Source organism: Monodon monoceros, unplaced genomic scaffold, assembly GCF_005190385.1.
Source record: "Monodon monoceros isolate NGI ecotype Baffin Bay Population unplaced genomic scaffold, NGI_Narwhal_1 Super_Scaffold_18, whole genome shotgun sequence".
NCBI lineage: Eukaryota > Metazoa > Chordata > Mammalia > Artiodactyla > Monodontidae > Monodon > Monodon monoceros.
This window is the reverse complement of record NW_021703774.1, coordinates 32,664,243-32,688,924: the sequence shown is the minus strand read 5'-3', so window position 1 is coordinate 32,688,924 and position 24,682 is coordinate 32,664,243. Positions and strand designations below refer to the sequence as shown.

Below are 24,682 nucleotides of genomic sequence, written 5' to 3'. Positions count from 1 at the left end.
ATGACCAGGGTGTGGGTCTCAGCTCCATACCTGCTATGGGAGCTTGGTCGAGTGAGCACAGGCTCTGTGACTCAGTGTCTACCACTGCACTGGGAGGAGTGCGTGAAGGGAGGGGGGGCGGGCTTGGAAAGCCCCAGCAGGAGAGGAGTGTGTTGCAGGAAGACACCTCGCTCCCTGGGGGCAGGTTACACCTTTCGGCCCACGGCAGAGGGCTCGGGTCAGAAGGCCTGCTGTGACTCCTCACCCCACCACTCGCTAGCAATGCGGCCTCCACAGGCCCTGTACACGCCTCTTCACAACTGCAAGAGGAGGCGGCAGCACCCACAAAGCAGCAGTCTGGAGAAAAAGGCCTCAGGGATGAGACCGGTGGCATCCGGAGCTGGAGGAGGGTGGGTGAGCTGAGCCCTGGAGATTCTCTGCAGCTCAGCTGCAAAATCATACACATGATCCTTATCTCCCAGGGCTGTAGGGAGGGGAGGATCAAATGGGAACATGAGTAAAAATGCCTGACACATCGTAGGTTTTATTGAAATGAATGACTAAAGACCCAGCAATCCCACTCCTGGGCATATACCCTGAGAAAACCATAATTCAAAAAGACACATGCATCCCTATGTTCATTGCAGCTCTATTTACAATAGCCAGGTCATGGAAGCAACCTAAGTGTCCATCGACAGACAAAGGGATAAAGAAGATGTGGTACATATATACAGTGGAATATTACTCAGCCACAAAAAGAAACGAAATTGAGTTACCTGTAGTGAGGTGGATGGACCTAGAGTCTGTCATAAAGAGTGAAGTAAGTCAGAAAGAGAAAAACAAATACCGTATGCTAACACATATATATGGAATCTAAAAAAAAAAAAATGGTTCTGAAGAACCCAGGGGCAGGACAGGAATAAAGACGCAGACATAGAGAATGGACTTGAGGACATGGGGAGGGGGAAGGGTAAGCTGGGACGAGGTGAGAGAGTGACATTCCATATATACACTACCAAATGTAAAATAAATAGCTAGTGGGAAGCAGCCACATAGCACAGGGAGATCAGCTTGGTGCTTTCTGACAACCTAGAGGGATGGGATAGGGAGGGTGGCAGGGAGATGCAAGAGGGAGGAGATATGGGGACATATGTATATGTATAGCTGATTCACTTTGTTATAAAGCAGAAACTAACACACCATTGTAGAGCAATTATACTCCAATAAAGATGTTAAAAAAAAAAAGAGAAAGAAATGACTAGTCCTGAGGCTCCTTCACATGCGTATGTACACACACACACACACGCACACACACACACACACACACACACCCCACAGTTATTCTAGGAGGTGCCTGGAAGACTCCGCCTGGGACAGAAAAAGCCAAAAAGTAGCTACATACGGAGCAAAGTTGAGAGTGGCAGGCGGACACAGGAAGAGCTGCAGCTGCACTAAAGCGACAGGCTATGGAAAGACATTAGCCACCAAGCAACTGGCCTTGTGCAAAGAGAAGTGCTGCTGGGTAACTGCCACCAAGTGTGCTTCCTGGCAAGTCCTGGCTGCCCTGCCACCTCCTCTTTGGCCTGGCAGAGACAGGCTCCACCTGAGCAGGGGGACAGGGCAGTTGCTGGCCCTTCGCAGGCTCAGGCAGCTGAGCCAAGGCAGGCGTCTCCGGCCACACTCTTTCCGCTCTCGCAAGTTACCGTGAGTCCAGGGCGACAGACGGGCTCCCGTCATCCTGGAAGGGGACCCCAGAAGGAAGCCTGGACCCTGAAGGAAGCCCAGGTCCTGTACGCCAGGCTCTCCTCTGCATGCCCAGCAGGTTTCAGCCCTCTCTTTCCCCGGGTTCCCCTTAATTTAGTTTTTTCTTCCTCTTCCCCTCGTTTTCATGCAGTGCCCCTTCTTTCTTTAATACTCTTAAATATTAAGTTTTTTCTTGTCTCTTCCTTTGCCATTGTTATTACTCTTCAGGTCCCCACACCCACCCCCCACAACACACATTCTTTAAAAAAATCTTCCTTCTTATTTTTCTTTCTCCTGGGTGGGGGGAAGCACACACACATACACGCACACACACACACACACACATTCTGAAGGGTGGGAAACCTGAGAAGTCACAGGCTTCAGGAGCAAAGACTAATGCTGAAGAGCAGCTAAATTTAGTAGCTTCAAATACAAGGTGATGTCTTCAAAAAATTTCAGGCTCCAAATGTGCTGTGAAAATCTCCCGGTTAGGATTCCTCCATGAAAGGCTGGCAGCTGCCCCAACGCTCACCTCTTGGAAATGGGTGTTTGGGAACTGGTCAGTACTCAGAGGTCCCTCCCCTAACACTCACTCTTAGAGCCAGCCAGTTGGTGCATTTTCTTAGAAACTCATGTCACCAAAGGGCCCGGCTTCCCTCTGGGGACACACAGGAGGAAGGGCCATCTTCTTCAGGGTGAACTAGAGCAACTAAGGTGGGCGCATTTCCTAGGAGCATGTGGAGAGGCTCAGCCACATGAGCTGGAAAAGCAGACAGGAAAGGCCAGAGTAGAGAGCGCTGCGGGACGTGCACACACCACACCACCTTGCAGCTGCTTCCAGGGAGGGAGGAGGCCATCTCGTTCGCCCATGGGTCCTCGGCCTGTCTAATGCCATGGACACTCCTGTTACAGAGTTCATGGTCATGAGCCAGACGCCGGGCAGTGGAGAGGACCACACCTAGGTCCCTTTTAGGAAAATCAAATCTGGTGGCAGCTGGGTAGGAAAGAGGGACAATTTCCATGCCTTCTATAGCCACTCTATTTCCCTGGGGGAGGCGACATTGGGAACAGGCCTGGGAGAAAGTGACCCAGAGAGGAAGCGGTGTCTCCTTTTTGGGCAGTTTTTAGGAAGCAAAGCGCCCTCCACCCCACCCTATTTGCCAAGAATAATTTAGAATGACTCCCTTCTAAAAGCAGAGGACTGAAACATAGAACCCTTGGGGCATCCTGCTGACTCAAGGGCTCAGAGCTTACCATGAGCTGACGTGATTCAACGAGAAATGTATGTGAAAGAAAAGCGGTCTGCAAACTGCAGCATGCTGCCCAATGGGCTCAAAGGGACACGTCAAAGGCCATGGTTGGCATGGCCTGGGGGTGTCCACAATGCCCTGAACCCTTGAGGAGCCAGTAGACAGGCATGGCACCCAGATAACATTTGGGTCTGAAGCTGCCTTCTCAGGCAGCAAAGAAACCTTATATAATGAAGTTAATATTACAGAGCACTTTTCTTTCCAGGGCAGGGTTCGCCTTTCCGGCCACCCAAAGGAGGCCTCCTGGTCACAGTATCACTTAGGATCTGATTTAGCTTCTGCGGATCATGCTGAATTATTCACTAGCTATGGATACTGGCCCAGCTCTGGGGTCCCGGTGGTGGGGTACCTGAAGTGAGCACACTCCCCAAATCCAGACTTGGAGGAAGGTCAAAGGGACAAAAGAATCAGGGGCATCAGACTCAGGATGTGGAGGGTGTGGGCGCAGGAGCTGGGGCGGCGGGAGGGCCGGAGGGCAAAGAACAGTCAGACAAGCTGCCTGCAACACCCCAGCGCCTGCCACTGGAGAGAGAAGGGAGGTCAGAGAAGGCTTCTGTTCCCAGGAACTTTGCTCACTGCCTCCAGTCCTCACTGCAGTTCAGGGGAGCCCTCGGTTCCCTAGGAGCCTAGAAGGAATGCAATGGGGTGTGTGCACTCATCACTGCTCCTGTTTCAGAGTCCTCTGCCCTGCGGTGCACAGAGAAAGCCCAAACTGTGCCTGTGAAAAGAAAGAAGCAGAGCAGGGATCAGGTAAGTGATACTGTATTTCCATTGCCTCATCTGGCACCAGAGGAGACCAGGGTCACGTTTCACATCTCAGGGATGTGGTGAATCCAGAGAGGAATGTGCCCGGTGGCTGGGGAGACCTGTGCTAGCTGCCAGGACCCATGCCCACATCACCAGCGCTGGCTCCTTGTCATCTGGAACGGATGACAGACAGCTCGTCTTGCTGCTTTTATCAGCTCTGTTATCACCCAAACCTTGAGCACACCTTCCACCGGGGCGTGTCTGAGGGGGCTGAGGCTCCTGGCGGGAAGGCTGGGGGCCTGACTGGTGTCTCCCACCCGTGTCTGGGCTGGTAGCATCTCACACCCCCCCCCACCCCCGGGGTTGTGCTTAGAGTCAGGTGGGTAGAGAAGGCATGACATCAGGTCTTGATAGGTAACTTGGACGGTATCTAACTTCACCCCCTGTACCTAGGGGAATTTTGTACTCCCAGAAGCCAGAGCTAATCCGGAGAGCACTGGGTACTTTCTATCTAGAAAGAAAGTCATGGATGTCAGTAGGGAAAAGACGAATAAAGGCTAGTTCCAGAGGCCAGCTGCCTGCTGGGGCAACTGAGTCCAAAACCCTGCTCTAAAGTCAAGAGGCTTCTGCTGTTCATGATCTCTGGTGTCAGAGCTTTAGGTAAGGGGCAGAGTCGTTTCTTCGGCCCCTCTCCTGATTGGACAGGACCCCTAAAAAGCAAGGTGGCTTCACCTGAACATGAGGAACTCAAATTGGACTAAAGGAAGAACTTAACTCACCAGGTACCTCAGATATACTGGGCAACAGGGGCTTTTAATCACTGAGACAGGGAGCAGCAGCTCATGGCGAAGCACAGAGCTGCCCTGCCTTGGCCTGGTGGGCGGCTGGCAGCGTGGGCACGGCCTTGGGAGGCCCTCCTGAGGCCGCTGGGCTGGCTGCCCCTCTGCCTAAGGAGCCTTTCCACACAGAGGAAGAGAGAAGGGAAGAGGGGATGAGAGAGGGTGGAAGACGGGAACAGAGAAGGCAGCTGTCCTCCCCAGCCACTGGGTGTGAGTCCAGGCTGGCACAGACCGGCGCATGTACACGAGCGACTGAACGGAAAGAGTGTAACGCAGCTCTAAAGGTGGATGCGTTTGTGTGGACAGGCCAATGGGCCAGCTGGACAGGGCCCCGTCGGCCTCCCACGGAACCTGGGCAACAAGCTCAGACACATCAGGAGGCCTCACAGATGGACGGTCCAGCCTCCCCCAGCTGCCGAGAGAACCTGTTTGGAAACCTCTCTCAGCAGAGCTGGCTCCACCCACCTCTGAACCGGTAGGCTTCCAGACATTAAAAAAACCAGGCTCCTCGACACCTGCCAACATCTGTCTTCTTGGCGAGAGCCTAGGGCTAAGGGCAGCCCCTCACCTGCCATTCCTCAGAGTAAACAGGGGTGCTTATTTATGCCCCTTATTTATTAGGGCAGAGGAGAAATCTTGTTGTTGGAGAAATCCGGCGGGGGAGTGTACAGGACAGGCTGTCCAGAGTCTGCTCTGGTTTACGTGATGAGCGGAACGTCCCTGGTCTCCCCGTCTGGGGCCTGGAGATAACACCTCCATGAGGCCACGGGGAAGCGACCATCGTGGCATCATCTCCACACTCTCTCCCTCACCCCTCAGCACCTGGTCCTCTCTCCGGCCCTGCCTACCCTCGAAGCCAGGGGGCAGCAGGCTGGCCTGTCGGTAAAGTCCTCCTGCCACTGAGCACTCCGTGCTGGCCTCCTAAGGCTCTGGACATCCTCTGTGAGCTTCAGGCTCCCACCACCGCAACCCACGCCGCTCCTCATCCTCTGGGGACCAGCCACACTGCACAGACGGGGAAGGATGACCAGGGCAAGGTCAGGGGCCAGGCTGGTAGAGCTGGCTGTGAACTCAGCACTCCTGCACTCTTCCTCTCCCAAGACCCTCCAGCTGGAGCACCTTGCGCAAGCCTTCTGAATGCGGCGACAGCTGCAGAGAGCTTTTGAACAAGGCCGAGAGCGAATCAATGACCAAGCCAAACGTGGGAGAACGGGAAAACAAGCCTCTGACCCCTGCAGGGGCGAATCCACTCTCTGAAAGTCTGGGAGCAGGTTATCAAGGCAGGACAGAAGAGTTGCTAGATTTTCCTGAGCGTACACTACGTCTTCTAGGAACTGCTGCTCAGTAAAAGAGAGACCGGGAAGGGGGGTGAGACTCATCTACTGAGGAACCGGGAGGTCCAACTGCTCTGCCACTGCACGTATAACCAGTGGTCCCTGCTGAAAACTCCAGGGCCCAGATTTCCAGAGGTTAAGGCCACACACAGATGGGGAGCCCAGATGTCACCGGCATTCTCTATTTACCTGCCGATGCCCCAGGGCACCAATAATGATGACTTAATTTTTCCACTTTATAGATATAAGACAGAGAGTGGTTACCTTGCTCAGTGTCACACAAACAGTAGAAAGCAGAATGGCGAGGTTGAGATGACAATCTGTTTTTGTTTTGAAAGGGGAATCATTTAAGACACAACCTTGAAGACAACCAAGTAGATCTGGAGGGAACAAATGACAGGCGAAAACCATCACTAAGACTGAGCTGCTTCCTGGGACTCTGAACGCTTCTCTGTGCCTCTGCTGCACCCCTGCTCTCCGTGGGGCTCCAGGCCCCCTACTTTCTTAGGGAGGGGCCGGGGTGAGCCTCACCGGACAGCTAAGGAACTTTAGCTGCCTCCCGGGTGTTTCAGTAATTCAACCCCTGATAGGGCCGGCTCTGGTCTGAAAGTCAGCTGCTAAGCTCTAAACAATGGCAAGGGGTGTGTGGGTAGTGGGGGAGGCTTATGAATTAAAAATAGATGTTAGTAATCACCAGGGAGCTTGCAGAGAGCATGTGGGGCTATGTTTACTAGAGAGAGAAGAATCCCTTCTATTCATGCCCAGAGACCAGGGTGGAACCACCACCAGTTTAATCACACCAGCCAACAGCCTCTGGGTTTGGGGGAGTCAGCTGACCATGCAGGGTTTACTGATGGCTGGAAGACCCCCTTCCTCAGGACATGGAGGCACCCCCTCTTCTCAGCATCCCCCAGGGCCACGGCCATCCCTGGGGGAACAGCGCCAGATCAGAAAGGATGTATAACTGAAGGGGAAATTGCAACCAAGAGATAAAGCCACCGTCCTTGGGCTGAGGCAACCCGCTCATGATGGAAATTGCATAAAATGGTCCCTGGTGGTTTTAGTGACTTCAGATCTCAGTCTGGTCTTGTGGACATGCTAGAAACATGGGGTCTAGTCTCCTCTCTGCCATGAACTGGCTGGGTGCCCTTAGGCAAGCAGCTTCCTGATTCCTATAGGCCTCAGTCTGCTCATGTGTAACATGGAGATAACAGTACGTGCTCTGACAACTTCACACGGATGTTATTAGGAGTAACCAGGGAGTATATGTATGACAAAGCTTCGAAAAGATGAAATTTCTAAATAAGGATATAAAACAGTCATAGGAATAACCATTTTCCCCATTCCCAGCCTGAACCCAGGGGCCCTTCCCCCAGTGTGCTCACCCAAGAGTCTCCTGGCCTGTCTTCCACCAGCAACAAGAACAGAACCCTGCCACTGTCACCTCCTGGATACGGTGGGGGCGGCGTAAAGACCAAACAGGAGCCTGCAGAGAAGCTCCCCAGCTGATGGGCTCCCCACCCCCTCCCCCCTGCATTCCCAGTCAGCAAACATCAACAACCCCTCACCAGCCTCCGAAAGTGCCCACCGCGCACCCGCTCGCACAGCCTCAGGACTACAAGGTTCCCATTCTCCCCCCTCGCTAAACAGCTCTAGGACCAGAGACCCTGGCTTGACAGGACTGTACTAATTTGACTTTTAAAATGTATCCGCTGACTCAGCAGTGAGAGGCGGGCTTGGCAGCTGCTGCAAACAAAATACTTGCTCACTGAGAATTCCCTGCAGTCCAGTGGTTAGGGCTCGGCACCTTTCACTGCCGTGGCCCGGATTCAATCCCTGGTCGGGGAACTAACACCCCACAAGCCAGGTTATGCGGCCAAAAAAAAAAAACTTGCTCATTAAGGGCTGAACAACTGGCTTACCCTGTGGGTCCCTCTGGGTCTCTCTTCCCTCCACAAGGCCACGTTTCCCTTTTAGCCGACACATCCAGATCTCACTCTTGGCACAGACTTCTCTGTAGTTGAAACTAAGCTTGCAGATGGTCCAGTGCCATCGTTTTAAATACTCTCTATATGCTGACAACCCCCAAGTGTCTGCCTCCAGCCTGGGTTTCTTCCCAAGACTCCAGACTCCAACATCTGACTGCTTATTTGGCCTCTCCGTGTGGATGTTCAACAACCATCTCAAACGTAACATGTCCAAAGACTAGCTCTTATTGCTGCCCCACAGCGCCTCCAGATATCTGGTCCATGTGCTGTCTTCCCCAACTCAGTTAATGGTAATTTCTTTTTTCCAGCTGACAGGCCAAAAACCTGTAAGCCATCGCTGCCTGCTCCCCTTCTGTTGTGCCCCACATCCATCAGGAACCTTTGTAGCTTGATCTCTGAAGCAAATCCAGAATCCAGCCACTTCCCCCACTCTCACCCTGCAGCAAGCCCCTGCCACCTCACCCCTGGAGGCTTCCAACAGCTTCTAGCCAGACTCCCTGCTCACACTGTGACTCATAGCCTAGTCTCCGCACAGCAGCCCGAGCGGTCTTCTTCAAGGGTGTCACTCATCTGTACAAAACCTAATGACTTCTCATCTCACTAGAGAAAAAAGTCAAAAGCCCTTTTCCTGGCCTACTAGTGATCTGTAGCCCTCCCTGCGCATCTTTTAAGAACTAACAAAAACCAGACTGCCTCAACGAATATTGGCCTCCTTTCTCCTCCCCGGAAGAGCTGACCCTCCACTTCCACCATCTCCTCAATCTACTAAAACTGGTTACTTGCCACAGTTATCAATGACCCCCACTGCTTGATACTATCTACGTACATTTCCAAATCCAGATCTGACCTGTCACTCCTGCTGCATTTCACTCTGTTGAATACTTACTTCCTCCCTCTTTAAACTCCTTTCTCCTTATACTTGGGCATCATTTCTCTTCAGGTTCACTCCTGCAGACCTGGCTGCTCTGCCCCTTATACGTCGTCTCTGTCCTTGGTCTCAGCCCCCTCGACACATGCCCTTCAACCGTCTCATCCGCACCCAGGATTTCAAGCTCAGTACTGGCTCCCAGAGTGCTCGCCCCAGCCCAGACCTCTCCCCCAAGGCACTGCCAGTTGGTGCTCTTTAGATGGACAGCTCTCAAAGGCACCCACAACTCAACATGTCCAAAAGTGAATGCATCACTTGGCTCCCAAAACATGCTCCCTCTGTGTTTCCTCAACTAAAGAATGCCCCATTCCTAAAGTTGCTAAGCCAGGAAACTAGAGTCCTCCTCTACTCTTCCTTCGTCTTCCATGTCCACTTTCTTGCCTATACTATCGATGAGAACTGCCAAAGGTCTTCTGAATTTATCTCTGACTTTCCATCCTCACTGCTGAAGCCTAGACTCCGGCAATAGCTCCAATAACGGTTTATTTGACTCCATTCCTGTCCCCCTTCCTAATCTACTGTCTACACTAAGACCCAAAGGGACCTCCTCCTGCCATTTTCCTGCCTAACACCCTTTGATAACTTCACACTACCTCAGACTCAACATGGCAAGGCCTTTTGTGATCTAACCTCTACCTACCTGTCAGCCCCCAGAAGTGCTGGACGCTCCAGCGACAATGAACCCCGGGTAGTCCTTGGCATCAGCTCGCTCGCCTTTGTACACACTATAACGTTCCTCCCCGCACCCTTCCTCCCAATTCTCTGGCTAAATTATACTCCTTCTTCAAGATTCAGCTCGATGGCTTCCTCTAGAAGGTCTTTTTCAACAAGCTCCCGTATCCTCAACACAGCCTCATCACCCTATCTTGTCCATTCACCAGTCTGTCTCCCCTCTTTTCAGTGAGAACAGTGCCCCCGGCTTATTCGTTCTTATAGCACATAACAAGTAGGCAAGAAATATCAATACTTATTATATGAATAAAAGAATGAATATAGAGATTCAGAAAGTACCAAACTAGATTTTCTCCTTACCAAACAGCCCTTCGTGGATTCCTCCTCTAACTTCTTTGGTTGGTAACAATATTAAAAACCATACTGCACCAGGCTCCATTCCAAGTATTTGACGTACATGAACCCATTTAATCCTAGAGCAGTTCTACTATTATTATCCCCATCTCCAACTGGGAAAACTGAAGTACGAAAAAATTAAGTGACTCAGGCAGTAAGTGGCAGAACCAGGGTTGACGCTAGACTGTGCTCTCAACCACTGCACGTATTACCTCTTGAGAGCATATGTTTAAGGAAAACAGACCAAAATTACTATCAGCCCGAGCAAAAGATAATTTTCAAAAACAAATCCCCAAACAAACAAAAATCAGCCTTTTGGGGATCATCTCTTGCTTTTGGCTTGTCCTATCTCTGGCTCCTTCAATGAGACACACAGCTCTGCAGATGGCAGCGCGTCCACACCCACCAGGCCAGGCCCCAGCTCAGGTCCTCAAGGCCAGAGGCCCCTGCGCAGGTGGCTCCTGCCTCTGAGTAGCCCCGACCTGGAAGGCCCTCCTCTTGCCCCGCCTCACCTTGTCGCTGAGACCCTCGGCCTCCTCGGCCAAGAGGTTGCCACCATCAGCCAGCAGCAGGGACGTGTCAGTGGTGGAAGAAGACCGGGGGCGGCACTGGTGCTGGTGCAGGATGGCGGCCAGGCTGCTGTCCTGGGGGGCCTTGCGCAGCAGGTGGGGGCTGCCACGCTGAGGCTCCAGGGAGCTGCTCTTGGTGCGCCGGCTACTGCCCCCGCTGCCGCCACCCCCGCTGCTGCTGTGCAGGCTAGCACCCCGCTTGATGGAGGGCCGGGAGCGGATCTGCTGCAGCACGCGGTTGAAGGCAGTGGGCCTGGCGGGCAGGTCGTGCAGGGACATGGCGTAGGAGACGCGGTGCATCTCCGGGGAGCGCTCCTTCTCGTCCGGGGAGTCATGGTCGGACATGCCCTGCTGATGCTGCTGCTGGGAATCCTGAGACGTCGGATGCTCCCTCTCCCGTGACCGGCGGCGGCCGTGGAACAGGTGCTTGAAGCCGTGGCCAAACATGGAGCCCTCTGAGAGCTGCTGGATTTTCTTAAGGAGGAAAGATGAAGAATCTGGTGAGCGGAAAGCTCTCGAATGCCTAGTCGGTTGCGGGCAGAGGTGAGGGGTCCCTTCCGGGGATAAGAGTGTAGCTCCTACAGCCATCTGAATCTGGAAGATCCCCATGAATGTCCTGTCATGCCTTAAAGGTCACCTTGCAGAAAGGTGGCAACCCAGACCAATTCCTCTCATTCACAAAGAAATGTACCTGTATGGCTTCCCACAGGACATTCCAAATCCACACACGGTTCAGGATTACTGGTCATGCTATCCTTGTGGCTATAGTCTGGGGCTCAGTGGCACATGCGGGCAGCACTTGGCTCATGAGGTTTATCCCTCTGGACTGATTCTCCCTCCATCCCCTAGTCCCTTTCTCCTTCCAATTAGGTCCTTCCTCCAGATGCTCTTTTGGCCCACCAAGCATCCATTTCCAAAGACGCCTCACTGCAACGCTCCCTGGGAAAATCAGGGTCATGCAATCAGGTTATACAATTGTAGGAGATACTGCTAGTGACCTACCAACGACTACTCTCCTTTCTTTCTTTCCAAATTGCATGGCCTTACTGTGCCATGCTAAAAGTTCTTGCTTCATCAGACCCCCTTGCAGCTAGGAGTAGACACGTGACATAGTTTGGGCCAATGAAAAGCAAGGTGAGCGTTTCTGGGGAAACTTTTGCTTACCTAATAAAGGTACTAGCCCTTTTTACTTTTCCCATCTGGAACGTGGAGGTAATGCCCGGAGATGCAGCAGCCGTCTTGCAACTGCAAGTAACTGGCACGACGATGAAGACCTACACACAGATGGTAAAGCCCCCAACAACAGGCCTGGGAACTTGAAGGCCTTATGGAATCACCAACCCAGCTGTGAATGACTACGCTGGGATTCTTGGTTCATGAAATAAACAAGTCTATCTTTATCTGTACAACTCTAGAATAATTTCCTCTTATTTACAGCCAATCTCATTCCTGACATAGCAGTAAAATAAATTTTACTGAAGCTTCTGAGTTGGTGAATACTTCCACATGCCAGGAGGGTGACACAACCCAGTCCAAGGGCCCGAGAAACTCCTGTACTCAAGACCTTCCAAACCTCACCGTATGTGCCTCTTCATCTGGCTGTTCATCTGTATCCTGTATAATAAACTGGTAAATGTTAAAAAAGTAAATAAACTACCTCAATGGGCATACCTTGTAGTGCGGTTGGTAACGTGACCACTTCTTTAGAATACAATCAGAATACAGTCTTAGTGTCTTTCCACTCAGACTGGAACAAACCAAAGGGGCTCTGGAGCCCAGTGCTGCACTGGCCCCAGCCTTCCCTCTTAGCTCTGCCGCTGAGATGTTCCACCTGCTCCCCAGGTAGCACTGCTCAGCGAGAGGTGGCCCAACCACCCGGCCAGGGCGAGGCAACGTGTGGGATAACTCCAGACAGCTGCTTCTGTCAGGGGGTCGGCTCATGTGGTGGAGCCGAACCCTCGGCAGAAAGCCTCAGAGCCAACAGGAGGAGGGGTGGGACTTTGAGGACCAGGTGAGAACGCCCACTCTGTAACTCCTGAGAGGGAAACTCAGAACCCAGCCACATGGGGTTCAACGTCTTCATCTGTAAAGAACAACTCATCACCTCAGGAGGCAGCCTCGGTCATCTACGAAACCTTGCCAAGAATTACAAGTACTGGCTTTTCTTTTTTTTCTAGAAACAAACTTACAGAGCAGAAAACTTGAACCATGCAGACACCAAGGAGAAAAGCATCCTCAGATCTTCTGAATTAGCTGACCCCACTCTCACTGTTAACTTTACACCTCGGCGCGGTTTGTGCAGACACTACTGTTAAGACGTAAGCTGCGCTTCCATCTGATGTCAATAACAACGCACACCATTGCGGATTACGTCAAAGTGCAGGATTTTCAGTTTTCAACTCGTCTGAGTAGCCCCACAATCCTCAAAGTAGGTGGGGCCCTTGTACAACCCATTTTACAGGCCAGATAAGTTATATCATCACAGCTCACCGTGAACTAACGGTTTACAGTTTTCAATATGCTCTTTCTCCTGCATTCTCTCACTTGATTTTCCCAGAAACTAATAAAGGCAACAGCAGCAACGTTTCCATTTTTAGGTGAGGAAATTAAGGTGACCATTACTCCTTCTCAAGAATTTAATCCCGGGGCAGCCCAGCAGATGCTAGGTTTCACAGTGCCAGGTCTCCCGATGGGAGCTACCATCTCCTCGGGGAGAGCCTGAGGCAGAGTCTGCTCAGGGTAAAACCACCACGTCCAAGGCAGGCCGGACTGAGCAGTGCACTCCGCCGGACTTGGAAATGGCCGGATCCTGCAGCCTCTGGACCAGGGACAGGCCAGGACACCCTCCTCCTCGTCGGGCCCAAGCTGATAGCAGACCATCCTCCAGGCATTGTAGATGGGGCCAGCTGGCTCTGGCATTTGCCCAGCAACTTCTGCCAAATGGTCACATTACATATTACAAATTGTCTTTCTAGCATTCTATTCCAAGCCTCTTTCTCCTCTCCCCACCACTCCTAGCCTAGTTTCTCCAACACTGAGGCCCCTCTTCCACATCCACTCAGACACAGGGTTCCCTTCAAAAGACGGCACCAGAGTCCCAAGGCATTTCCTCTCCCTGAGCCCCAGGAGAAGGGGGCAGGCGCTGGGGACAGCAGCCACCACTGTCTGCTATGCTGCTTTGAGTCCTAAAATCCTCGGTCAAATTACTTTTAATGTCATACAACAGCATTTTTCAAAGTGCTTTCCAACGTATGCGGTCACTCTAACCTGACACTAGCCTAACCCCGGGAGGCAGGATGTCACAGGGCATCAGTGTCTTCATTTTGCAGATGACTGAAGCACAAGCACAGTTAAGGGGCTCATCCCAGTCACACAGAAGAATCTCCAACTTCTAGCCTAAGTTACCTTCACTGGCTCACACACTGATTCCGAGACTAAAGCAGATACAGTATTTACATGTGTCCCAGAACAGTATCACAGGCAGGATCAAAACAAAACAAAAATGCCTGGGCCACGGGGGGTTCCGCCCCCTGAACTGCAGCGGTGAATCTTCCCGTGCCACATTGTAGGACTGGGGCAAGACCTGTAACCAGTGTGGGTTTTCCTTTCCCACCTTCCCATCTGTTCTGCAGGTAAAGGAAAGCCAGGGTGACCCCAGGACCTTTGCCCCAGCAGCGCTGAGGAGTCTGCTAAAGTCTATGGTAGAGATGAGGGAAAAGAACAAAAAAGAAGACAAAGAATAATGGGGGGAGAGAGATGGCACCAAATGCAGGGGTTTTTCCTCACTTATAAGACATGGGCTGGGCTGTTTCTGCATGTGGGTGTCAGGGAGGAGAGAGTTAAGGAGTTTTGACATAACACGGTGAGTAAGTGTTCAAAAAAAAAAAAAAAGAAAGAAAGAAAAAGAAACCAGCACATACACATAACCAGCCACAAGTTTTGGAAATGAGGAAAACCATGGTGACTAGCTTGAGGGAACTCAGCCACCAACGCGGCAGAAAGCACCACCTGCTCTGACTAACAGGTTCCAGCTACTAAATGTCACTTGCTTCTCCACATTGACTATTGCTTTTCCCCAGCTGCCAGAAACCATTTTGGTGGCCAAATGAAGCCATGTATTTATTAGGAAAAGAGAGCTGAGACGTTTCAGAGCTAGAGATGAGACACAAACAGCTCTCCTGATCCATGAGAACAAGCAAGGGCTGTCCCAGAACTGCCCAGAGGCCAGAAGCAAGGCAGAATGGAGAGCATCCTGAGGCCAGGTGCCTGTACCTGGGGAGGTAAATGACAGAAGTTTGCTGTCTTTCCCTGAACTATCTTAAAGGGCAGAAAGGGCGCCATCTCCTTGGAGTGCCATCATCGTCTCAAGAAGAAAGGGTAGACTAGATGGTTTCCGAAAGATCCTTCCTGAGAAGGCTGTGGTCTCTGAACAGTTAGGCTTCATCCCCTTTCCTCCCTGGGTGTGGGTCCCCCAAAGGGGAAGTCTGCTCCAAAAGCTGCAAACACAGCTGCATGAGGTCAAAAGTAAAATGCTTCGGGGTGCAGTGACTTTGGCACCATCTGGTTTAAAATAGCCAAAAGCAGTTTCTAATTCCTCCAAGTCCCTGTGTTCTTAACAACTCCCATTAGCGCTAAAAGGATCTTTAAAAGTGACACTAACCTAGAGTTAATTATCCCACCTGGCAGCTGACCGCAGAGCTGACTGCACATCCCCTCCTCCTGCCTGGGTTTGAAACTCCCTCTGCCCCACCACAGGTCCGGCTGGGAGGGTTCAGGGGGTGATTGGGTTACCGTGAGCCTTAGCAAGCCTAGGTCGCCAACGTTCCTCTATTTATAGGGTCTCTATGGAAACAGGGCCAGCATTAGAGAGCTAATCGCTGTAAAAAACCCACAGAGTCCTACTCTGGAGATACAAAGTGGATTGCAGAAGTCTTCAATTGCCCTTAGGAGGCCTTGGGTGGGGAGCCTGGGGTTGGAGCAGGAGAGGAACTGCCACCCCAGGTTTGGCGCTGATGGCCACAATGATGAAGAGTGAGCGGCTGCAACCGTTTCTCTTAGAAACACAGGGATGAAAGATTTTTGGAAGCATTTTTTTCTTCCCCAGCATCCCAGCTGACATTAAACAAACAGATCTCAACTCAGGGGCAAATGACTTCCCCATTCTCAATTTTATTTTAATTCCTCATTCCTTTAGGCTCAGAGAATTCTGCCTGAGCCAGTGCAAGTCAGGCAAGGTGACCTCATGCAGCGGATCTTAAGGCAGAATCGGCTCAACTTTTATCAGCATAAAAGACTTTTTTTTTAATGATTTTTTTTTGATGTGGACCATTTTTTAAATCTTTATTGAATTTGTTACAGTATTGCTTCCGTTTTTTTGTTTTTTTTTTTTTTGCGGTACGCAGGCCTATCACTGCTGTGGCTTCTCCCGTTGCGGAGCACAGGCTCCGGACGCGCAGGCTCAGCGGCCATGGCTCACGGGCCCAGCCGCTCCGCGGCGCGTGGGATCTTCCCGGACCGGGGCACGAACCCCTGTCCCCTGCATCGTCAGGCGGACTATCAACCACTGCACCACCAGGGAAGCCCTCGCTTCCGTTTTATGTTTTGGTTTTTTGGCCGCGAGGCATGTGGGAATCTTAGCTCCCCAACCAGGAATTGAACCCACACCCACCTCACTGGAAGGCGAAGTCTTAACCACTGGACCGCCAGGGAAGTCCTAAAAGATTCTGATTAAAGTTACCTTCGCGGTGTGCCCTCTCTCTGCCTCTTATCCTACACCCCGTTCACTGCCCCCCGCCCCATACAGCCCTGTCTGACCATGCCGGTCTAAAGCGACCTCACCACCCTGCTCTGAACTCCTGCTCTGAACTTGTCATCTGCACCACTCATCTCGCAATTAATCATGTCCTGCCTCGTGACACGGCTCTGCCAAACTGTTATCCAACTTTTCACCTGCTTCTGGATGGACTCCTCCATGAGCAAATGGAGGGCAGGAGCTATAACATCTATTATCTTTGTGCCCCCAATAGTAGGGGGAGAGACCTTAACACAAACATGGCCGTTGCTACTTAATTATTTTCTGAGTGGAAACTGTGTGCATCTACAAGACCATCTTAAAAAGGCGATTTAATCCTTAGACAACTATCTTTTCCAAAGATTTAAACTGCTCATTCACACAGTTTTTTGTGTCTAACCCAGATCCCTCCTGCTGCAGTTAAAACCTCGTCTCAGTCTATCATCTTAGTAATTGCCTGGAAAAAGATGAACACAGGGCTTCCCTGGTGGCGCAGTGGTTGAGAGTCCGCCTGCCGATGCAGGGGACACGGGTCCATGCCCCGGTCCGGGAAGATCCCACATGCCGCGGAGCGGCTGGGCCCGTGAGCCATGGCCGCTGAGCCTGCGCGTCCGGAGCCTGTGCTCCGCAACGGGAGAGGCCACAACAGTGAGAGGCCCGCGCACCACAAAAAAAAAAAAAAAAAAAAGATGAACACAGACCCAGGAGCCTGAATGTGTTTACTGTCCTCACAAATGGCTTAGGCCAAGGCTTAATGTTCTCACAGCCAGCTTTGTTTTCCAGGTAGACATCATTCAGCCAGCTTGGCTGGAATAAGGAAGCTTTTAGCCATTTGCTTTGAAAAGTCAAATATTGTCTTTCTCACACAATCACAAAACATAACTGCAATCCCTCAACAGCTCTGTTTTAACTTTTCAACATGCAGAGAGGCTTAAGTGTTTGGCTGATAAAGGTGGACCCTGTCCAGTAATGGCCTCATTCTAAGAATGCACCCTCCTCATCCATGAGCATTTCAAAGCGAGATGTCTTTCTTAGAGGAGAGATGAAAATAGGCATGAATTTTGAGCTGGCCTCCAAGACCACCACTGAGAAGCCACCTGAGATATTTTTCCCCCAGCTCCTGACACCCACACTTTTTTAAAACTTCAACCCCAAATTCAAATGTTTCAATTCCTTGTTGACAGAGAGATTCTTGTTAATGGGATTGGCAGTTAAGACAATTAAATACACGAAAAGCAGCACATTCTGTAAATGCCGAGCCTGCACGACAGTTCCCACTGGAACAAGGGCAGCTGGGAATTCATCTAGAACCCAACATGTGGCAGGAGAACAGACAGCTTCGTTCACCACATGCTTTCCCGTCGGCCACCAATTCCTCCTCCCAAGCCCATATCCAGCGCTGCTCTGAAAATTCCTGATGGCAGAGGGGGTAGGAGAGGGACAACCCCAGGCCTTAGGACCCTCTGCCCTCCTCACATTAGGTCCAGGTGGGACAAAAACAGGCACCCTCTGCATTCTTCACCACCCTCCACTGTCCCTGACTATTTACAGGGCTGGGGAACTGCTGTCCAGTCAAAAAAGGGCATTGACCTTACAAGGGACCTGGCACTTGCCCTTTCACTTCCCCCACTTAGAAAGTGCCCTCCTCTTCTTTGGTAATTAACGTCTCCACCCTTTAAAACTTGCTCTAAGTGCACCTCTTCTGATGAACCCCATATGTTTCTGATTCCATCAGTGATGCTCGAAGCACCCGCAAACTTACATGTGCTTCAATGGATGACTTTCTTGCAAGTGCTTCACCCTGTTTGCCTGGAGGCAGAGGCAGTGCCTGCTGCCAAAGAACTGATTTCCCATTTCCTTGTGCTTAGGTCTACCGCAATCCTACCTCCCCTGATGAAACCTCTCCCAGGGGTCCTGCTCCCACCTGAGACTGTGGGAATCTTCACACCTGAACATATCACTTCTGAAGGAGAGCTGGGGGCCTCATGACGCAGCAAGGCCACATAGAGCCCTGCCCTACCATCGGAACCCTTCCCCAGGGTCCCAGAGCACACACAACCCTCCATCCCGCCCGCATTCCCATGAAGTCGCCTGTCTTCTCCATTGAAAAAGTGGAGAAACTGAGGCCCATTAATTTTACTAAAACCCTGGGCCTTAAAAATAAATAAATAAAAGAAGAGAAAAATAAGCAGGGGCTTCTTGGGAATGTCAATGTTCTCTCTCTTAATTTGGGTGGTAGGTAGACGGGGTGTCTGTTTTGCTGTTGTTATTTAAGGGGTACATATGTTTTCAGACACTTTTATATGGATGTCGTGTTTCACAATTTAAAACATGCCTTCCCCGCTGAAGGCATCAGTATCTGTTAACCCATGAACCCCTTGCCAGCAGGCTCTCTATTGGACCGCTGAACGAACAAGGGGCATCAGGCGCAGGTGACGCATCTGTGATCAGCACAAGCTGCGAGCCAGCAAGGAGAATCATACAGGATTCAGTTGCGACTTTCCCTCAGCTCTTTGGTTTCTAATCGCTCTTCACTCTGAGCAGACAGAAAGACCAGTGAATGGTGTGGACGAAAGAACCCAAATGAGTCCTGAGTCAAAAGCACTTCAAGGGGCTTCCCTGGTGGTGCAGTAGTTAAGAATCCGCCTGCCAATGCAGGTAACACAGGTTCAAGCCCTGGTCCGGGAAGATCCCACATGCCGCAGAGCAACTAAGCCTGTGCGCCACAACTACTGAGCCTGCGTTCTAGAGCCCCAGAGCCACAACTACTGAGCCTGTGTGCCACAACTACTGAAGCCCGCGTGACTAGAGCCCGTGCTCTGCAACAAGAGGAGCCACCTCAATGAGAAGCCCGTGCACCGCAACGAAGAGTAGCCCCCGCTCACCACAACTAGAGAAAGCCCGCGCGCAGCAATGAAGACCCAGTGCAGCCAAAAATAAATAAATAAATACATAAAAATTAAAAATAAAAAGCACTTCGAACCAGGACTGGAATGGTGAAACTCAGAGCACCCCCTTCTTCTTCCAGGAAAAAATATTAGTATGGCTCAGAAATCCCTGGAGAAATTGTTTGCAGGGGCTTTTGTGAGGGGAAAGAGAACCTCAGGGAAAGTCTAGGGGAAGGCCTCCAGCCAGCAAACCCAGAGCCTTCCTTTCAGGAGAGGCTGGGGAGAGGTGGAGAGGTCTGCGATTTCCTCCCCTGCCCTCGGGATTCTAAGAGGCATCAGGACAGAGCCAGCTGACTCTCGTGCTTAGCCACTCATCCCAGGCCTCAGCAACATCTACCACATGCTGTATTTTTAACAGGAACGTGTGCTTCGTGTCCCTTTCTGCAGTTTTTCCCTGAGCCCCTCCCACTCCCACTCTCGCTGGTACTGCATTTACTTGCCGGAAAATCTTGGTGTACTTTTGGTCAGCCGACACTCTCTGTGACCAGCAATCTAGCATCTCCTCCCAACTAACAAGGAACCTGGCAGCAGCAAAGGACTGGATAATGATCACAAATGAATCAAGACATGAACTCAAGTGGTTCAACAGGAATCCAAGCCACAGGGGGCAGGGGATGTGACTCTGAATTGTTGGGCTCCTGTTGCAGGAGCATCTGCTGAGGTCACCCCTGAAGGTCACATCAAACGTGTGGAGTAGCTGAGAAGGCCCCCAAAGTACCTGCACACAGTTACAGTTTTATGAGTGCTCCTTTAAGATTGCTGCTTAATTATTTTTCCTTCTTTTCACTGGTCCCCCCCGCCCCATAATCACGGATCCCAGGTCACCATAGGAGAAATTTACAGTGCGGTTCTCCACAACACTAGAGGACCATGGAGGGAGACCACGGGAGTCCCTGAAAGCTCTGGCTGCCACTAGCTAGGGCACATTCAGACCAAAATTCTCTCCTCTCCCTCTGCACAACTTCCTCGGAGGTGCTTCACACAAAGCCTTTTTTTTTTTCCCCCCTTTCTCAAGATGATTTCCTCCATTGCACCTAATCCATCACAATGCCTGGAGCTGTCACAAGAAAACAGAAGTGGGACTTAAGGGACCAAAAGTTCCTATCTCCAAAGTTTAAAATGAAAACAAAAGCAAGCCAGAACTGCTGGTTGCTCCAGGCCAAACACAGGTATGAGACAGGGGGGGTGTTAAAAATCAAACTTACCCCGTTTTGGTACCACCATCAAATCTAAAACAAGTTAGCTTCTACCCAGTGCTAGAGCCGAAGATGGAATTTTTCCATCATTGGAAAACTGTGCCAGCACTGGTAAACAAGTTTGGACACACTTCAATATTCCTGGTCCCTTTCCCCCAGAAAAAGGCTCAGAAAAGTTGAGTGATGTGCCTGAGATCACAGAGCAAATCAAATTGCGACAGCCCCCAAGTTCATGCCTGGTTCTGAAGTCCCTACGCTGTAAACACGTGATAAAGCAGACAGAGATAAACAGGAAAAGGCCCTGATTGTCTCCCTGTGCTCCCACTGAGCAGGCAGCAGCTAGGTTTTCTCTGGGCTGCCAGCCTGGGTCCACATGGCGGTGGTCACCTCGGTGATACGCTTTCTGGTGGGGGTGGAGGATAACTTGGAAGGACAACATCTTTTCTCACACCTGATCTCAATTTTGGTTCGGGGAAAGTCAGCATTTAACATCAAATGTAGAGTTGTTGCTATGTCTGCCCCAACCAGAATGAGAGTGTCACAAAAAAAAAAAAAAGAGAGAGAGAAAAAGAGAGGGAGTATAAGAGGGTGGAGATGAACGAGCTTCTTTAAGCAGCTTTATCTACAGAGACAAAGACACTGCAGCCCCATACCACAACCAGTCCACCTTCCCTCACGAAGGCAGCTGCGGGAATGAATGGAGCTGGCCTTTTCCAGTGCTGCCTGAGCTGAAGAGTCGGGGAGTTTCCAAGGCTGCTGCTCATGGACTCAGCGTGAGAATCCCACCTGGTCAAGGAATCAGGGTTTGCTGGCCAGACCCATCTGGATCGGCCCAGAATGAAGATGAAGGCTGGCCCCCTCCCCACATCAGCATTAAGAGCAGCTCTTTTCCTTCGCCATCTCAGTTAAAACAGGAACCACACCTCCTGACCACACAGGGTGGGCTCAGAAGTGGCAGGTGTGCCAGGTACCAAGGACTTCCTGCACACAGCCTACCCAGTGGAGCTCATCTTAGACATAAGGCTAGCCCCAAAACTCTGAAAAGGACAGCAGCAAAACCAGAGGTCACATTCCAATAACTACCACAAATTTTTAAAGTACACACATGGAGGTAGCAGTCACCTTCTCACCCCTCCCCAAGAAACACAGACAGGTAACACACAGGTAAGAGCACACTCACCTGCGCTCTAAACTTCCTGACTCTGTGCCGCTCAGGCCAAACGAGGAATGTCATTGGTTTATTCTGGTGAGCTCCTTAGTGGCTGCTGCCATAGGATACAGGCTTTATTTAACATAACGGACGGAGTCCTTTTGCTCCCCTAGCTAAGACCTTGCACCCTCTCTGGAGAAAATGACCCCAGGCATCAATCTCCGATACATCTAAGCTCCTTCCTTGGGCTGACATCTCTCTCACCACTGTGGTGAGCTCGCTTGAGAAGCCTGAGCCTGCAGTCCCTGTGGCAGCTCCAGCAAAGGTGCATTATTTATCACACCTGCTGTTTTAATTAATATAGAGACATCCAATACAGCTCAATAATTGTCTCGGCAACCTCAGGCTGGAAAATAAAGGACTCCCAGCTGCATGCAATCGCCTCTTTCGGATCCTGGTTCTAAATGCCGGCTCTGCGTGTGTGCAACTTGAACCGAGGCCCCAAACCAGCCTAAGCACTAAGCGGCCACCTGTCAGTTCTCCACGCTGGGGTTGGTTTAGCAAGCGGGCAGGGATCTCCAAGCACTAGCTTAACCTCTGGCTCCACCTAACGGCAAGAAACCCACACTCCCCTTTCACAGATGGACAAACTGAGCTTCACTCCAGGAAGGTCCCCAAAGGAGGAAACTAATTCAGCAAAAGAAACTAACGGTCTTTTGCTTGGGCTCCCACGCTGTCATTGTCTTCCCCTGCCATTTTACAGGAGGGAAAGTGATGTCAACTTTTTAGTTAGCATCTTGGATTTCTCCAGCCCTTTGTCTGCGAATAGCACTTCACACACATTATTCAAACAATCTCGGATGCCTAAGTCACTAGAATGTCTGCTGAATAATGAGGAACAAACACAGAGGCCCGAAATAAGCTGAAAGAAAGAGGCACAAATGGTACCTGACGTCCAGCACAGGGTCTGGCCCAACATCTGCTCATTCTCTCTGACCTTTGTCTGGCTTCCCCATCACTTTTATCCTGTTAAAAGCACTTCTGCGTGGGGCGGGGAAAGCTAAGTCGCCGGTTGGACTCGTAAGGGGAGGGTCTGCGCTCACCTTTAAATCGGGAGGCTTGCTTCGGGGACCCGGGTTGGGCGCCGCGGCAGCGCCCGCATCCGAAGTTGGCCCGCCAGCAGAGTTAGCACCCGTGGCCTCCCCAGGCCGGAGGTCCGCGCCCGGCAGGTGGCAAGCTGCATCTTCCAGCCCAGCTCCATCCTCCTCACCCTGTTGTTGCTGCAGCTCGTCCGATTTGCACCTCTTCATGGTGTATGTGGGTCGGCAAGGGGAATCTGTCCTTCCAGCGCGCCTTCTTGGGGGAGACCGCACCCCCTCTTACACTCAGAAACGAGGCTCGGGGTCTAAATTATTAACGAGGAGGGGAGTCGGCGGATCACAATTTCTTGAATTAAAAACATAAACCTTTTTAAAGGAGGGTGAGAGAGGGGAGAGGAGGGGAGCCTTGGTTACAGCTTGGAATAGTTCATTACGACCTGGGGAGCGGAGACAGATCACAATCGAGGCTGGGCAGCAGGAGTCCTTGGGCAGTCATTGGAGCGGGAGGAGATAGCCCCCAGCCCCCAAACTTTCTGCTTCAGGGCAAGGGCCGGGCGGAGGGAAGCTGGGCGGCACAGCGCATCCCTCCCGGCGGGCCGGGCTGCTGGGCGCGGCAGGCATGGCGCGGCCGGCCGGGCAGGTCCTCGTCGGCAGCCCTCGGCGCCGACTGCGGCCCCCAGCCCTGCCGCGAGCCCCCGCCCCACACTGGCCGGCAGCGCAGCCCGCAGTTCGCCGCGCCCCGCCCCTCCCCCGCGCGCGCGCGCTAGACCTACTCCCCGCCCTCCGCGCCGCCTGCTGCAAAGCCTCGACCGCCGCCAGAGCCAGCGGCAAGCGCGCAACCTACCCCGCCCAGTGCCTCGGCCCGGGAGGGGGAAGGCGAGGCAAGGAGGGAGTGACAACGGCAACGGGCCAATGGGAAGCCCGGAGGGCTGAGGGGGGCGTCGCGCGGCCACGTTTTTAGGGTTGGTTGCATCGTGCAATCCCCCAGGAGAGGTCTGGAGGGCAAGGCTGCTGTGTTTTAGCATTGCATGCAGAGAGCGGGCTGCGGACTAGAGACTAGGGGCGGCTGGCCAATGGAACGCGGTTTTAGCAGATGCGTGAGGATCTGCTAAAACTCACTCAGATGCGTGAGTCTTCCAGGAAGGACTCTGTCGGGGTTCCCCCCACCCACTCATTTTATTTGGCGGGGAGAAGACGAATAGGGATGCTTATCATCGCTGCTTTTTTGCTCTAACTTTGCACATTATAACATCTCTTCAATGAGGAAGACGCGGATCCCCTCTGACACTTGACCTGAAACACCTACCAATGCCTACATTCAGAGCTGCGAATGCAAGCAGAAGAAAGCGGGTGTTCTGCCCCATCGCCCCTTCCCTTCCCCCCACTTTAAGTAAACTATCTTATGAGTCTCAGCTTTATGCTCAGAAATGAGAATGTATTTCATTTTTGAACACAATAATGTATGTGAGAGTTTTTTGCAAACTGTGAAGCAGCTTTTAAATAAGAAGGGGTATTTATGGCAGGAGGTTGAGACATGGAAGAGAGGAAAGGAATGCAATCTCTTTTTCCCATAAATCTCAGCCAAACTGCGCCGACTAATCTGGAGGCACAAGAGAGCAAATACTGGGGTTACCAAAACATTCAGCCTAGTAATAATAACAACCCCATATGAGTGCCTACCCTGTGCTAACTGTGGATACCATGGTTTTTGTCCACCCAGCAGCCTAGACGAACAGTTATCAAAGTAAGGTCCTGGGACCAGCAGCATCAGCATCGCATCACCTGGAAACTTGATAGAAATGCAAATTATTGGACACCATCCAGACCTACTGAATCAAAACTAGTGGGCCCCAAAATCTGTTTTAACAAGTCCTCCAGGTAATTCTAATGCAAGCTAACATTTGAGAAGCACTGGCCTAGACTGTAGTGAAGGGGCCACTCAGTCAGTGAGTCACAGTGATCTCTAAAGTGTTTCACAGTTTCCCAGTCTCT

General features: G+C 51.6%; 1 protein-coding gene across 2 annotated transcripts in view; it reads right to left on the bottom strand.

Moving 5' to 3' along the window:
- TMCC2 (transmembrane and coiled-coil domain family 2) overlaps window positions 1-23,376 on the bottom strand; it is a 36,923-nt gene extending 13,547 nt beyond the window's left edge. The window contains exons 1-2 of one of the 2 annotated variants that reach the window (XM_029230664.1): window positions 22,694-23,376; window positions 10,449-10,979 (exon numbers count right to left, since the gene is read on the bottom strand). In XM_029230664.1, the coding sequence (XP_029086497.1) occupies window positions 10,449-10,979; window positions 22,694-22,900 (738 nt within the window). In that variant the 5' untranslated portion in view covers window positions 22,901-23,376. Of the gene's footprint in view, window positions 1-10,448; window positions 10,980-21,620; window positions 21,661-22,693 lie in introns of those variants that run through there. The other variant, XM_029230665.1, reaches the window with a different exon arrangement.
- Between the last annotated feature and the right edge of the window lie 1,306 nt (window positions 23,377-24,682).